Source organism: Salminus brasiliensis, chromosome 16 (genome assembly GCF_030463535.1).
Source record: "Salminus brasiliensis chromosome 16, fSalBra1.hap2, whole genome shotgun sequence".
NCBI lineage: Eukaryota > Metazoa > Chordata > Actinopteri > Characiformes > Bryconidae > Salminus > Salminus brasiliensis.
Genome location: NC_132893.1, coordinates 20,620,743 through 20,636,821, shown reverse-complemented (window position 1 = coordinate 20,636,821; position 16,079 = coordinate 20,620,743). Strand labels below are relative to the sequence as shown.

Sequence of the window (16,079 nt, the reverse complement as noted above, 5' to 3'; positions counted from 1 at the left end):
TTACGTGGGTTGGCAAGTAGTGATAGATTTAAAGTATGTTTGTGAGAAATCTACAGTTACTCCATTACATTTTAGTTAGTTATTATTCTTTAGTGTTTTTGGTTCAAATATACAAATATTACTGCAATAAAAAACACACAAAAAGAGCCTCCAGCTACTAGCAAACTGTGTAGCTAGTTGTGCTGTTTAGCCTTTTACAAGAGCTGTTTTTGGAAAAGCTGTTTAACATAAGCTGTTATTTCATTTTATTTTTTAAAGTAATAATACAGGATGGTATGATATCCCAGACAGGGATTAAGCCTAGTTGTGGACTACATTTTTCTTCCAATGCAAAATCCCAGGACTAGACTTAAGCCATGTCTGGGAAACTGGCCCTGTGTGTCCAAATATTTTTGGACACCCCTTCTAATGAATGCATTTAGCTACTTTAATGTGCACCCATTGCTGACACAGTTGTCATAGAGTGATCATCCATCTTTCTGACCTCATGAGTGCTCAGTAAACACAATCAAATCCTCACAGCAATGCTCCTAAATCCAGTACAAAGCCTTCCCTCGACAATAGAGACAGTTACTCCTCCAAAAGCAGGATGAACTCTCTTTAAACACCCTTGATTTTGAAGAAACAACGAATGAATATGCATGTGTCCCAATACTTTTGTCCACATCATGCATGTTTACTGGAGTGTTGGTTATTGTATTGAGAAATAGAAATTCACCCATCCTGTCAGCAGTGGTTTAAATGATTGGCAGTGGTTTTGAGAACCACACAGTAAAGGGCCTGTGCCACAGCAATTCCATGATGTCTGGTTGTGGTTAGGATATTAATAAACAAAAACAAAAAAACAGTAAGATAAATCAAGTTGCAATTCTTCCTTTAACAAGAGAGAAAGGGTTGCAGCCACAAGATCACAAGAACAGCTTAGTTTACATCACTTAAAAACATTCATCAATATAATAACATATCATTTATTCATAGATCTCAAGTGAGGTTGAAAGATACACCAAAAAAGCTTTCAGTGTTTGTTTTCAGAAGTTTTATTTTTTTGTTGACGTTCAGCATTTATCCGTTTAAATGACATTATACAATGGTCGTGGAAAATGCAGTTTTTCATCTTCTACTGCATCACACCTGACTGCTATCACTGTTCAGATCTTCTCAAAATCTGCATTTTGCAAGATTACAACAACACTGCCATTCATTTTACTTTTGGCTTGACTTTTCAGTCACATACACGCAGCTGGCTATGCTAACAAGCCTTACACTCATGAAAAATAAAAGGTGCTTCAAATGGTTCACTGAGTGATGCCACCGAAGAACCACCTTTGCTCCAATAAAGAACCATGTTGGTAATAGAGATGTGCAAGTGTGAAGGGTCTTCTGACCGTTGATAGATAATTTACATTCACATCTCTATTATGAACATTCTTTATGAAAGCAGAAGTGGTTCTTCTGTGGCATCGCTCAAAGAACCATTTGAAGCCCTAAAATATGAGAATAAGATTTCATGGTCGCCGCCTCTGATGACAACTCTGTACCTGCACCCGTAAGTAGCTTGCCCAGCAGTCCATGATACGGAAAAAGATGACCCATCAAACCTTTCAATCTTTCAGAACACAGCTTTGAGCAATGAATCTCAAAGCCTGCAGCTTAAGAACTAACATCAAGATGTTCTGTCTTGATTTGTTCCCACAGGAGATTGAAGCCCGGGGACCGCTGAAGTTGTGTGAAGTCCTACAGATGGAATGGTAGCACCAGCCGCTTGTGGGACTGCCACCAACGTAAGCGGCACCTCCGGCGCTGGGACTGACGACAGATCAGTTAACGTAGGCGCAGCAGCTGATGGAGGAAATGATACCGATGCAGCAGGTGATTCAGCAGTCATCACATGTTCAGTTGCAATTATGGGTGAAGCTGGACTCTGTGTTCCAGCCAGTGCCGCCTCCGCCGCCTTTGCTGCTTCTGCAGCCTTGCTCTCCATCTCCTCCATTCGTCGCTGCACCATCACCGGCATCAGCTTCACGTACGTCCCCATGAGGCGATGATTGGAGCGGATTAATTTGCCAGCACAGCTGTCTACGCAGCGCTCCTGAAGGTAGCAACACAACTTGTAAGTGGTCAGGGTTACATTACATGCAGACAATTCAAAGTCAATGTGAATCAGATGTTATTAAGCCTAATTAAAACATGTTACTGTGGACAGATGATTTCCAAAAATCATAAAGACAAAGATAAAAGACAACCACAATCACCACTTGTGTTGGACACAGATGGAATTTGACTTCTGGGCTTAAGCTATTCATGCAGTGAACACACTACACTGTTAAAAGATGAGAAACTTTTGGAGGTTCTTCAATTTAAAACCGTGAAGGAACCTCCTAAGGTGTTTGAGGAACCTTTAAGAAAAGGTTTTTAGAAAAAAAAGGTTGCTTGAAGCACTGAAGAATCCCAAAAGGTTTCTCAAGGAACTTAGACTTGTACACTACTGAGCAAATATACAAGAGGGCAGTGAGCACATGTGTCTGGAGCGGTGGGCTGCTTCGCTGGAGAGCAAAAAAGGTTAAGGGACTTGCTTCAAGGCACAGCAGCAGCAGCTTGATGAATCTCAGTATTGAACTTGATCATTGATAACCCAGTGCTCTAACCACTAAGCAAAGGGAAGGAACAGCATGCCAAAGCTTGGGCACCCAAAGAGATGTGAGCTCTTGCAGAGCTCCCGGGTATCGAACCCACAACCCTGTCATAAATATCTCTAACCGCTAAGCCACCGCTGCCCCAAGGTTTTTCCTTGGCTTGTTTACAGTCATCATTAAGAAAGGTCAGGTGATGACAATTCTAAATCTTTATAAATACTAAAACTTTGAAGGTTTCTCAAATCTTGCCCCAACAATCAGCAGCCATGGTCTCCTCTATTTAGCTGCCTACAACATAAGAGAAGGCTACAAGACAATAGCACAGCGTTTTCAGGTAGTCGTTTCCTCAGTTCCTCAGTAATGTAATTAAGAAACGGCACATAACAAGAATGGTGGAAGTCAAGTTAAGAGCTGAAAGAACAAAACAACTTTCCCAGAGACTTCCAGATTGCTGAAAAAGGCTAATCAAACCCCCTGTCCAAGTGATGGTGCACTGTTCTACTGTGCAGCAAAGCCTTCAGAAGAAAAACATTTTCTGCACTCTCCTAACAAAATTCAGTAGAAAGTCTTTAAGGGAACCTCTAAACAAGGACATCCTCTACAGCAGGATGATGATGATTATCCTAAACACACTTCAAAATTCACATAAGACTTCTTCATGAGGCACAAACTGAAGCTTTTACCATGGCCTTCAAAGTACCCCAACCTAAACATCATCAAAACATTGTGGATGGACCTCAAAAGAGCAGCGCATACAAGACGGCAAAGAATCTCCTAGAACTAGAAGCCTTTTACAAGAAAAAAAGAAGGGATGAACACTCCCAAAACATGAAACAAAGATTCTCAACTGCTTCAAAAGACATTAACAAGCTGCGCTACTTGCAGGGAAACGAGGATGTTGACAAGTACTGACCATGCAGTACGCCTGAACCTTTGCTTTGAAAAGGATAGAAAAGCTTCATCATCAATCATCAATCAAATCTTGCTTAAAATATTAGAGAATGTGTCCAGTGGTTGCCCAGGGGTGCCCCTGTCTTTTGCATATCACTGTATGTATAACCGATACCAAACATCTGTAAGAGTGAATAAGTGCAGGTGTACAGGTAGAGTTATTAGCCTGCTGGCCCACACTTTGTGTTAGCAGCCCTTCATCAATAGTTAGTTTTAGACCCCAGAACCATTCTTGGCTGGAGGTCTGCACTCAACTAGCCAGCGCCAGGGCCGTGTTTAGAGTGGTCCACCTCCCAAAAACTAGCTGGACAGCACCACAGCAGTGAGAAACTGACCAATGGCTGACAAATCGTATGCCAGAGGTCTACTGTGTAGAAGTGTGCACCTGTAATAGTGGAGCTGTAAGGTAGATGTATCTCATAAACTGGCCATTGAGAGCAAGTCAGGTGTTTCTAATAATGCTGCCTAAAACAGATGATTGTAGTTCTCCTATATGAGATCTATTCTATTATATCTGTATGACGTGTCACGTTCTCATTTACTCACTTCATCCATTGTAAGAGTCCTGTAATTGAAATTAGCTGTGCATCGCTGGAAACAGATCTCCGTCATTCGATTATAAACAAGGAGAAAATCGCGAAGCTGGAAAACACAAATGTGGAAAAGACGGCGTTAGAAACGCAGCGCTACAACACAGCCACAGATAATCAGTCTGCGATTCAGAGCTACAGCCGCGCGGCAACGACGCGCCTGAAGCCCACTTACATTTCGGAGTTGACTGTCAGGGTCCATGTCAGTATAGGATGTGATATAAACAAATGGAAAATAAAGCGTAGTAATAAAAGTCGTCTGTTTTAACGCTTTCTTTACAAACGGTCACCGGACAAAGCTGACAAGCCGTAGCATGACTTTCACAAGAGCGCAGCCATGTTGTCATCACGTGACCAAGCGACAGGCAACGTCACGTTGCGTCAGCGTAAATAACTGGAAATGGGTTTATGTTTATTTTAATTTTTTTTTTTAACAGGAATATTGATACTTTATTAAAAGTTTCTACTCCCCACCCCCCTTCTCTTATTCCAGAAGCTGTAAGACTATAAACTCCACCTAGTCAAACACACTGCACTGACACTTTGAGGACACTGAGACACTTTACCCACACTTGACACTTTATGTTACCACTACTTATTCATTCATGCTGCCACATTCCATTGTGCTTAGATTGCTGCTACTTTTTATTTCTTTGCTTCCTCACTTTCCTATTTATGTCTAACTTTCTTATATTCTAAATTTATTGTTATTATTATTATTATTTTTTTTATTTTGGTCATTCAATTTACTGCTATTTGGGTGTAACAGGGACCTTGAGATCTCAATTTTGTTCTACCCCATGTGATGCGAATGACAATAATGTCTCCTTGAATCCTCTCTCTCTCTCTCTCTCTCTCTCTCTATATATATATATATATATATATATATATATGATATTACATTGTATTACCCAGCACTTATATATATATATATATATATATATATATATATATATATATATATATATATATATATATATATGATATTACATTGTATTACCCAGCACTAATATATATATATATATATATATATATATATATGAGCAGGACTTATTTAGTTGTGTCCCCTGTATCCACTCACTGTCCACTCTAGTAGACACTTCTACCTAGCTAGTCCACCTCGTACATGTAAAGTCATAGAGTGAAGCTTATCTGTTGCTGCACAGTTTGTGTTGGTCATCCTCTGGTCCTTCATCCTTACGTAATCAGTAAAGGACGCTGCCCACAGGACATTGATGGCTGGATATTTCTGATTCTCAGTCCAGCAGTGATGCTGAGGTGTTTAAAAACTCAAGCAGCACTGCTGTGTTTGATCCACTCGTACCACCAATGCAACACACACCACTAACACTCCACCATCATGACAGTGTTGCTGCAGTGCTGAGAATGACCCACCACCTAAATAAGACCTGCACTGTGGTGGTCACGTGGGGTCCTGACCATTAAAGTACAAGGTGAAAGAAGACTAACAAAGTATGCAGAGAAACAGATGAACTGCAGTCTGTACGTACTGAACTACAAAGTGCTCCTGTATGGTCAAGTGGAGCTGATATAATGGACAGTGAGTGTAGGAACAGGGAGTTGATTTGAATGAATTCCTGTTGGTGGTAAAACATGTATAATTATAAATTCTAAATATTAATTTAATATATTAATATAAATTAATATATTAATATATTAAATTAATATAAACGTATGCAGTATCATTATGATAAGGTTTGATAAGTTGGCAGAAGAATTTGGTATGATAGATATAGTTTAGATATAGTCCAACAAAAATATCTTGAAGAAGCTTAAGTCATCTTGTTGCTCTGGCTTTTTTTAGGCCAACCTCTGGAAAGCTTTTGTGAAGTCAAGATTCTTTTGTTTCTTCAGTGTAGAGCTGACTGATTCCGGCTGTTGATTAGGGGCCTTCATCGAAGACATTTACCACATCTTTTTTTGTCTAACTGTAGGCTATAAGTAGGTTATACAGGAAGGTCCCAATATGAGTGTCATCATGAACGATTTGAAAGGTGACAAAGTCTTGCGAGCATAGACTGTTCATTTTTAATTTTTAATGAGGCTGACCTCCTTTCACCATTGATATGCTAATGATATAGAATTAGTAATGGATCTGGTATTGCAATGATTCATATTCAAGAGCAGTAACAGCATCAAAAACCAATACTCTGAAATAAAACACAATAAAAAGTTACTTTTAGGTTTAATTCAGTTATTAAATAAACTAAACACAGACAGCGATTGCTAACACGCATGACAGGCTTGTAAACAATGCAAGTAATTTACATATAAATGCTTTGTAAATGGAACGTAAATGTTGATTAAATTAAACATTTAAACATAAAGGTAGACTCGTTCATTCTACACTTGCAAACACGGTTATTAACAAACTTGGAACACATTCAAGAAACATCTAGGAATAATTGCATGGCATATTCTTAAATACATATCTTCAGTGTAGGCTTAAAGTATTTTTCCACAGGCCAACGTCTCACAAAGACTGATGGCAAAACACCTTGTTAATATGTCATTATTGATGGTGTAGGGTTGCATCAATCCTTTCATTGTTTTCTGAGATCAGGGCTCTGTTCCACTAAAGCCCTTTAGTGGTAAGGTCTCATTAAGTGTTCAGGGTGATGGATGGTTGCTCTACAGGCATATGAATGAAGGTGCTACTGAAGGTTCTTTGGGCAAAGCCATGGATGAACCACTACTGACACAAGCAGAGTTTACTTGTTTATCCTGAGTGATTGTTTATCATAAGAGTCGAATAGCTACAAACTATAGTGACTGGAATATTTTCCTCCAGATTATATTAATTCATTTTTTTGTTGACATTCATTTTGTACCTGTGATCAGTTTGTTTCTGAAAAACACACTTACAAAGGTGATTTCCACAAAGTGACGTCAGTAGACAATACTGCTATCTTGGCCTTGCACAATATCCTCCAGTTGTCGTTTGCTGTGCAGTATTGCGCAAGCTGATGACAGAGATCACTCAAAGTTAAATGGAGAGGCATTAAAAGGATTGCAGAAACCCATTACAGTGGGTTTACATTGTTACAATTATCGTTCAAATGTTTGGAATCAACGTATTCAATTATGTAAAACCATTATAGAGTGGATAAATGTGTGATTTAAATTGTGAAGTGATTGCAATACAGTAGTCCTGTGCAACTTTACACGTTTATCTAGTTACATATGGGAGACAGTGCCTTGCAAACGTGACCAACCCCCTTAAAAGCCATTGCCTGGATTACAAATGAGACTTATCTCTCTATTTGTGCTGTTTCAGATTTGCACCATTCGAGTACCATTGTTCAGACTGTGAATCTGAAGAAAAAGATGTGACAATGACCAAAGAGCATTCTGATTAATAATATCCAAGGGTTGGATATCTGAGCAACTGATCATCAGAACAAGACAGGGACTACCTCAAAGAGGCCCACAATATCTGGAGTGAAGATGCAGTAGTCAATGATATTAACAGCTCTGCATACAAGTATGGGAGGATGGCAAGAAATTAAAGCATCAAAGCATGTGTGGAGTCTTCCTGAAAGTTAGATGGGCATAGGAGACCAAAATGGACCTTTTGGGCCAAATTCAAAACACTGTGTGCGTTGCAAACCTAACACTGCCCATTCCTGAACAACTACCATCTTAAAAGTGAAGCATGGGGGTGGCAGCATCATGGTGTAAGGAACTGAGCATCTTAAAATTGAAGAAGGGATGGTGCAAAATACAGGGAGATACTGTAAGACAACATGTTTCCATCTTCAACACAGTAGTCCCACAGGAGTGGTTGAACAACCTCAATGTGGATGTCAATGGCAAAAATGGCTAAATCATCAGAATATTTGAAAACTGTGATCCACAAGCATCCTCCAAACAACGTGAACAACAGATTTGCACTATTTGAAAATTGTAGTTCACCAACTAACTTGCCAACCTGCCAGAAACCAATGTGTGCAAAATTGCCCCCAGACAATTTAGAATGCCAGTAAAACTTACACCACCAGACTGAAAGTGCAAACTGTGGAAGTGCCTTATTGCAGCAAAAGGTTCTACTTCTTAAAATGCTAGTCTAAAGACTACTCTGAATGAGAAGAATTATGAATAAATAGTAAGAAGCTGTAAAAATGTGAGTAAATTAGCAAATAACATAAAGTGATTCCAAGCATTTGAACGGTAGGACTTCTGAACACAAGGAAATTACTTTGCACTTTCAGACGTTTGACATTTTCTTTGGTCTCTAGTCGTCTTGCTCATGCCTTGGCTCTGATTGTCCAAGGCCGTGATTGTAGTCACCATACATATTCCTTATCTCAATCTCTCTTGCACGATTGCTTTTTCTTTCCCTCTCCCGTTCCCTTTCTAGCTCCTCTGTCTCCAGTGCTACTTGATGGCTGTTGAGGTAGATGCTGTTGCGGGACACCATAAGACTGCTGGAGCGGGATGGCAGGGCCCCCTCGCAGTCTGAGCCTGCCTCCGGGCAGCTTTGCTGGGCCATGGGTTGAGGATGAGTCTGGACCTGATGCGTATGGCTCTGTTTCTGCTGGTACTTCCTTTTCTTCTTACGCTTCTGAGCCACACTTAAGTCCAGAGATGCATAGGAGATGTCGGCTGAGTCGTCCTGGACGGGGGAAAAAATGGTTACCTTTTGCAAAGGTAAAATTACAATTCTAGAAAATGTTTTAACCGGTTTAACGTTTTTTAAAGAATCTGTACATAATGTACAAGTTTGATACAAATTTTTGGAAGAGCCAATTACATTTACGTACTGGCTGGTTAACTGACTGACTGACCTTGTTGCAACGCGCATATACCAAGGCTGCCTCTTGTTTGCCTCGAAGAGACATTTAATGGTACTGACAGCCTGAAGACTACAAAGCTAACAAGTATGTGTGCTGCAGAGAGGAGATGTAATCTTAGGTAAGCTGAGGTCGTTTCTCCTTGCATGAAGTGCAAGTCCGCAGTAATGTCGACTCTAAATTGGTACTGCGGCACTACCAGAATCAGAATCAGAATCTCTTTATTTCACCAAGTATGTTACACATACAAGGAATTTGTCTTGGTGAGAGCAACACGTATGACAAGTAACAAAAAACACAGAACACAGTCTTAAACTAAAGGAAAATGACACTAAACAATAAATAGGGTAGGGGATAAATTAAAAAAGTAAGAAGTACTAAAGGTAATAAAGAGCTGAAAAATATATTTACAGAAAAGAACATCCACCGTTATTGGCATGCAACAGTCAGCTTTAATTCCACGAGTTGATCTGACCTGCATACTCCAGCAAACAGCATGTAACTAAAACACCAACACCTGGTTTTTCAGCATCATTTTGCCAGTCATACCAGCCACACTGTTGCTTGTTTAAGCTCCGTGTGCTAGTTTAATCTCAGATATTTGCTAAAACAGAGTGGAAATATTCTGTTTTGTCAGCCATGCTTCAGGAAATGTAACCATTTTATCACAGAACCTCAGAAGAACATTTCTGCCTTTAAACTCAGAACATGGTGATTTATAACACCAAACAAACACGGCTGCCTAAATGGTTTAGAACTTACAGGAAGCAGAATGTAAGTGCGGCGCTGTATTAGGGAGCACTACCAGCTTCATGCTGCCAGAAAATTGCATGCTTAACTTTCCATGTTGTTTATTTCTTTAAAAAACTTTAGGCAACAGATCTCACTCTAGGCCGACCATTACAGGGTTTACTAGCATTTTAGATAAGTGATACCACTGCCAGTTATTCTGTGATCTGACACAGCCATCATAGTTCTGAACGGGCTGCAGCTAGCAATTTTGTGTTCATACACAAATGTATATTAAATATAACATTATGTAAATGCTTATTCTATAGCATTGTGTAAATGCTTATTCTATAGCACAATATTTAGTATTATAATACATGATTAAAAATTTCAAACCATTAGACAGGGGCTTTATAGCTCAATAGCTCAAAACGAGACACTGACACATTAAGCCCACTCGCTAATTGAAATTGCTTACTGTTAATCTGGCTGTGATAAGTTTCTAGAACGCAGTTGGAAAAAGTTTTTGATCTTGCAAGAACAGCAGTCAAAATTCTGTTTGAAAGTTTACATGCACTCATCTTGGACATGAGTGTCATGGCAATATTGAGCTTTCAGTGATTTATTTAACTATTCTTTTTCAAAGATCAACCTTTAAGAAGACCAGACCTTTAAGCACAGCCCACATATTTTTGATAGAGTTGTGGTCAGGACTTTGGGAAAGTCATTTTAAAAGCTCACTGTAAGTGCTTTATCTATTCTGTTGATCTGCCCTGTTAGGTTTGTGGTTATGCTGAAGAATTCTAAAGTAGTCCTTTTTCTTCATTACACCCACTGACATAACAACAGTTTGCTACCACCACCTTGTTTAACAGCATTCTTGTGTTTGAATGCCCCACCTTACTCTGTTGGTCACTGTGACCAAACAACTCCATCTTTGTCTTATCTTATAACACAATTTTTTCTTTGTCCATAAAGCTTCAAAAACAATGGCTTATTTTGTGAATGGCAGCCAGTTAGTCCATGGCAATGGAAAATTCTTTACTGTAAAGAGTGACATTAGTTTTCCAGCAGATGCCAGTTCATAGCAATTTCATCTTAGTTGAGGACAGTTGCCTTTGGGTTGTCTTCCCTGGAACTGAGCTACTTGGACTTTTCCCATTGTACTGTGCAATGGCCAAACCCTTTTTATGTAAGCACAGAGAAGCTACCAGCTGTAGTCAATCATGATCACTAACAGGAAGTTACAAGTCCTTGGCCTGGGCAAGATAAAAGTACATTTTGGAACTTATAGTACCACTGAAATAATCAATTAATAACTAGTGTTGATATATATATATATATATATATATATATATATATATATATATATATATATATAAATCTCAACACTAGTTATTAATTGATTATTTAATAACTAGTAACTCATTCTGTCCTAGAAAAAGAACCATTCTAAAAACTTAAAACCTAAATCCAAAACTTTAATAGGACTTAAGAGCCAAATGTTTTTGTTCTGATAGCTTGATTATATTTTATATCTAAATTATTTAAAGCATGTACTTGTTAAATTATACTTACACTTTAAAGTGATAGATTTAATTTTAAGCATTTGATAACTGGGCTTAATAACAACAAAGTGAGGGGCTTATTGTAACACATACTAAAAAGTCTAGTGCATTGATGCAAAATTGTAAACAGACAAGCTTTCTTACCTAAACATGTAAAATATCTGCATCAAAATAAATATGATTAGTAAAAAATGGATGTATCAAATTTATCTTTGACCATAAAGTGGAACAGCTAGTCTCAGAAGGGTAGTTTATCTGTAGTGTGTTCATGATAAATATCTGCTTAAAACCATAAAAAAATAAATAAATAAACTGCCTCGAATGTATATGAGGGGAATATGGGCTGTTTACTTTGGGAGGCTTTGTTTTAACACTGTGGTAAAACTCACCCACCATATGGAGCCTGTACATTAGTCTGGCTAGCTCTCACAGAGTTATTTATACACTTCAAAGAGATGCTATGTTAAATGCACCTGTATGATGAATAAACTGATCTAGGGGGTGTTTTTAGTGTAAAACAAACAAACATCTGAAGAAAAGCATGTTCTACTTAAATCGGTTTAACTACATTAAAAGCCTGTGTTGCATTTACGCCCAAATTAGTTTTCCACTCTCCCTAAATTTACTTTAACTTCCAACTCCTAACGTTCTTCCTATTTCATACATATTAGTTTTCATATAGTGAAAATATTGATTACTGATTACAATTACATTATTTATTAATTGTTGTCACATGAAAACATGTACTTGTGAAACTTTACAGATTTTTATTTTATTATTATATGGTAATGCATTTTATACCATTAGTAATAGATTTTATACCAATAAATTTTAAACGGTTTTGAAGGTCATGAACCTTTAGCATAATAAAACATTAAATAACTATAAAAATCTGGTGTAAAAAAAAAGTGAAAAAGCTCTAAAGCACAACACTAGCATTACACATGTCCAAACATTATGGCTTTATGAGCTACTCTTATGTCTGTTTCCTCAGGCCTTTTTTTTTGTTGTTGCTGCATGGTGGTCTAAGAGCACAATACCACAGCAGCGGTGTGAAATCGAAGAGCCTCAGCATTTCTCTGTGTGTGGCCGATTTATTTAAAATGCGTGGGATGGATGGCTTAAAATAGTTACCTGACTTCTAGTCCAAAAAAAAAAAAAAAAACATAGTAAGAGTCCAAAAACTATTTAAAGCTAAAACAATGTTCACGTTAAGAGTTCTCAGGGCAGCATTTTGAAGACTGTCTAACCTTTTGAACCAGGAACGTAACGATATAGGGAATCTAGGTCGATTCCAATATTCAGTATATTTTGTGCATAGCTTCTAATGTCGATACATGCAAATGTATAATATTTTTAAAGATAAAATCGACCTGAATTTGCACTAATTCTGGAGAGTTCCAAATGCGGTGAAATTTAAACAACTTTGTGCAGTAGCTAAATATAAATCTTCTGCTTTTCTGGAGTTAAATAAATAAATTAGAAAATATCACTTGACCATATCAGTCAGATTTAATCATCTGAAATATTGTAAGCAAAAATCAATCAAGCAACCAATATCAACATAATTTTGAAATTATCTTTACACTGAACCATTTGCTTTTGTGTACAACAATGTTCAGATTCAGAGTCTGTCTCAAAATACATCATGTCCTCAAACATCTGATCTCTTTCGGCAGATATTTTCAGGATGGTTTAGAAAAGAAATACTTTTCATGGTTGTGTGAGACTGTTATCAGCATAATTGCATATTATTAATGAGAAGACCATACCTGTTCATCTTGCCTTGCGTTTTGGTTTGTCTTAGGTTCGCACACATATTCGGTCTCCCTGAAATGTCCTGTACCAAAAAAACAGTAGTAGAAAAAATGGTAAAATTGTATTTGTATTAAGAAATGTATTTAGTTAGAAAATACTATATTACACAACATTAACATAGTGAAATGTCAGTTTTAAAAATAAAGAAGTTTTAAAAAAAAATGTTAGGTTTTTCTTGATCAGTACTATATAAAATAGAATACTTGAATTTCAGAAACAGCTAAATTTACCTCCTCCATCCATGCAGATATTTCCATAAATAGGATTGTCTTGATTGAGCTGTCCGTCTTCCTCAAACCTGTGATAGTTGAAAATAATATTATACTTTTTATGTGATATTCATTATTTTTAGGATTAGAACTGGTGCTGTCTATTCCATTTGCAGTCATTCATCACCAGAGCACATGCCACACCAATTCCCAAATGATCTCACAGAGAAATGAGGCAATTCTACCTGTCATCAGGAATAGAATCTCGATACAGTGGCTCCTCCACATCTATAAGAAATATATAAATATTGAATAAATGGATTTGTGTATAGTTTGGCATTTAAAAAAAAATCCAACATGTTACAAATTTCCATTTTAGTTAAAAGTGTTTTCATTAAACTCTTCTCAGCATCACCATTTGTATAAGCAATCAGCAGCACCTGGTACCCAAAAATGTAAGATAATAGCTATCAATATACAGCACGGAAAATGTCTGAAGTTCTATTCAACATTGATCATCTTACTATGTAAGTTATTTTAAAATCTCTAATAACTAAATGTTCATTGTATTCATATCCATAATTATAAACTGGTATAAAACATACCTCTGTTCTGCCTTTCTTTTCTTCTCAATGAATACAGTAGTATGTTTAAAGATACAGATATTACCAATGCTAGGGATGTCAGAGACAGACCTACGTAAGCTCCTTGGCAAGATGCTAAAAAAGATAGAAAAGTTATCAAAACAAAGTTTTTTTTTTTAAGTTTATTTGTCCCAAACATAGTCTTATGCAGTGCAACCAGCAGTGAAATGCTTTGATAACTACCCACTCACATGAAACAAAAAATAGAATAAATATAATATATAAAATAAAGATGAAACATATATACATATAGATTTTTATAGTATTGTTACAAAGATATGAGCAAATATATATATATATAAACATATAAACACTAAATATACACAATATACTATAACTGTATAATTAACATAATATAATTAACATAATATAATTAACAGTTGGTGTGCAATGTAGAGAATTGCATTGTTAAATGTAAAGTGCAACTGGGCAGGAAGTAATATAATAATTATAAGTGTTTAAGGCTCAGTTAAAAGTCATACAGTATTAATGACAAAACACAGTAATGCACAGGGCCAATTTTATATTAATGATCAAAAAATTCATTTTACAGTTTCCTAGAAGTTATTTTAAATACTACTGGCATTGCGTTATAAAAATAACTAATACCATAATAAGAGTAAAAGTAAAAAATTAAATGCTGCACAAACAGCTAAGTTGTTTGCGCGAACTTAAGTATTAAGTATTATTTTCACCAAAACAGACTGACAGAATTTCGTAGCAGGTCAGGCTTGCTTTGGCACTCACTAGGCTACACCAGGCTACACTTCTAATCTGATTTCCACTTATTGATCTGATTGATTTTAATAAAAATGTTTTACTGTTATTAATTCCATTTCTTGAACAATGAACAGATGCTCATAGAGAAATCTCCGTACAATGAGTACAATGCTACATTGAGATATACATTGTTTACTCTGTAAACTCAATATCAGTAGTTTCAAGTAGAGAAAGCTTAACAGAAAACTGTTTTTAATGAAAATAATCACAACGTACCTTCATTCATTTTTGACTGTCCTTATTTCAGCTGTCCGTTCTTAAAGAAGCCTAAGCAGCATCTACGCATGTTCTTCACGAGGTGCACCATATCTGCTTCTATTTTTACTGTCTTGTGTCTTTTTCGGTTACAAACAGGAAATCAGGCGGATACCTAATGCAAACGTTCACGTCACCTAAAGACACAATGAGACTCTTTTAGTCTAATGAGCTGCAGTTTGACAGGTTTCAAACTTCAACCTTTCTTTATTTTACATAGAAAAATAATAATAAAAAAGAAATAATATACTAGACCTCAGTGTTTTGCTGATATTGCATCAACAATTTAAAAAAATATATTCTTTTGACTTTAATTGCTTGTGATTTACACTAAAATACAAAAAAAAACCCTGAAGGCTTAGTCGGCTATATTCGCTGTATTTTTACTAAATGTAGATTTGAATACACTTTTTACATTGACGGTTCAGGTGTGTTTTGGGGGCTGCAGGAAGCAGTCATGTTTATTTTCCTCAGAAAAATACATGTTTATTGACTTGACATAGGCTTGGCCTAGCCCTACACTTGCACTCCATGCAGCCTTCCATCTGGAAGCCTGAATGCTTCTTGTCAAGTTGTTGTTCGATATAGATATCCCCATTCTGCCGCACCCTTCGCAACACAAATTGGAACATGGCCCTCTATGTTGTGTTATTGTGTGCAATGAACCCTAACCTAGTATGGATTTCCATATATCCCTAGCACATAGAAATGCGCCAGTGCTTTGATAATGTATTCCTTCCTAGTTGGGTTCGCAGGATGTATGCACCATGTGGAGCTTGAGAGAATCTTTTTTTTATTTTTTTTAACTTTTGAATTTTCCATTTCCGACCACAGGGGTGAGGGCAGGAAACGTCCTTCTGGGTAAGCTTGTATCTGCTCTTTTAGTTACTGAACCACAAAGCACTAAACACTGTCACACATTCTCTAACAATACACACAGGCTAGTGTAAGCACTAGCACATCCACTTTCTTTTTGCCTCTCTTGGTCTCATGTATGAATAAACACACACATATGCACACACACACACACACACACACCTGTTAATAGTTCATAAATGTTACTACAAAGTCTGCATGTTCGTGTTTTC

The 16,079-nt window shown here is 37.0% G+C and overlaps 2 protein-coding genes across 2 annotated transcripts; both read right to left on the bottom strand.

The window, feature by feature from the left end:
- Window positions 1–1,025: 1,025 nt before the first annotated feature.
- On the bottom strand, window positions 1,026–4,523 carry timm10b (translocase of inner mitochondrial membrane 10 homolog B (yeast)). Its single transcript, XM_072658885.1, has 3 exons — window positions 4,350–4,523; window positions 4,131–4,226; window positions 1,026–2,089 (listed from the first exon to the last, which is right to left on the bottom strand). Exons 1-3 carry the CDS (start codon window positions 4,374–4,376, stop codon window positions 1,664–1,666), a joined length of 549 nt encoding a protein of 182 aa, XP_072514986.1. The 5' UTR covers window positions 4,377–4,523; the 3' UTR covers window positions 1,026–1,663.
- Window positions 4,524–6,416: 1,893 nt separating this feature from the next.
- Window positions 6,417–15,043, bottom strand: LOC140536895 (uncharacterized). Its single transcript, XM_072658961.1, has 6 exons — window positions 14,953–15,043; window positions 13,918–14,031; window positions 13,558–13,600; window positions 13,334–13,401; window positions 13,058–13,125; window positions 6,417–8,810 (listed from the first exon to the last, which is right to left on the bottom strand). Exons 1-6 carry the CDS (start codon window positions 14,960–14,962, stop codon window positions 8,430–8,432), a joined length of 684 nt encoding a protein of 227 aa, XP_072515062.1. The 5' UTR covers window positions 14,963–15,043; the 3' UTR covers window positions 6,417–8,429.
- Window positions 15,044–16,079: the final 1,036 nt, after the last annotated feature.

Bases quoted from the DNA above. Each gene is read 5' to 3' on its own strand.
- timm10b (XM_072658885.1), bottom strand. From the start codon at position 4,376: ATGGACCCTGACAGTCAACTCCGAAAT. The intron at 4,227-4,349 runs GTAAGTGGGCTT...TGTGTTTTCCAG, and splicing joins CTGACAGTCAACTCCGAAAT to CTTCGCGATTTTCTCCTTGT. The intron at 2,090-4,130 runs GTGAGTAAATGA...TGCTACCTTCAG, and splicing joins GGACTCTTACAATGGATGAA to GAGCGCTGCGTAGACAGCTG.
- LOC140536895 (XM_072658961.1), bottom strand. The intron at 13,601-13,917 runs GTATGTTTTATA...TATTTCTTATAG, and splicing joins AAAAGAAAGGCAGAACAGAG to ATGTGGAGGAGCCACTGTAT. The intron at 13,402-13,557 runs GTAGAATTGCCT...CAACTATCACAG, and splicing joins GATTCTATTCCTGATGACAG to GTTTGAGGAAGACGGACAGC.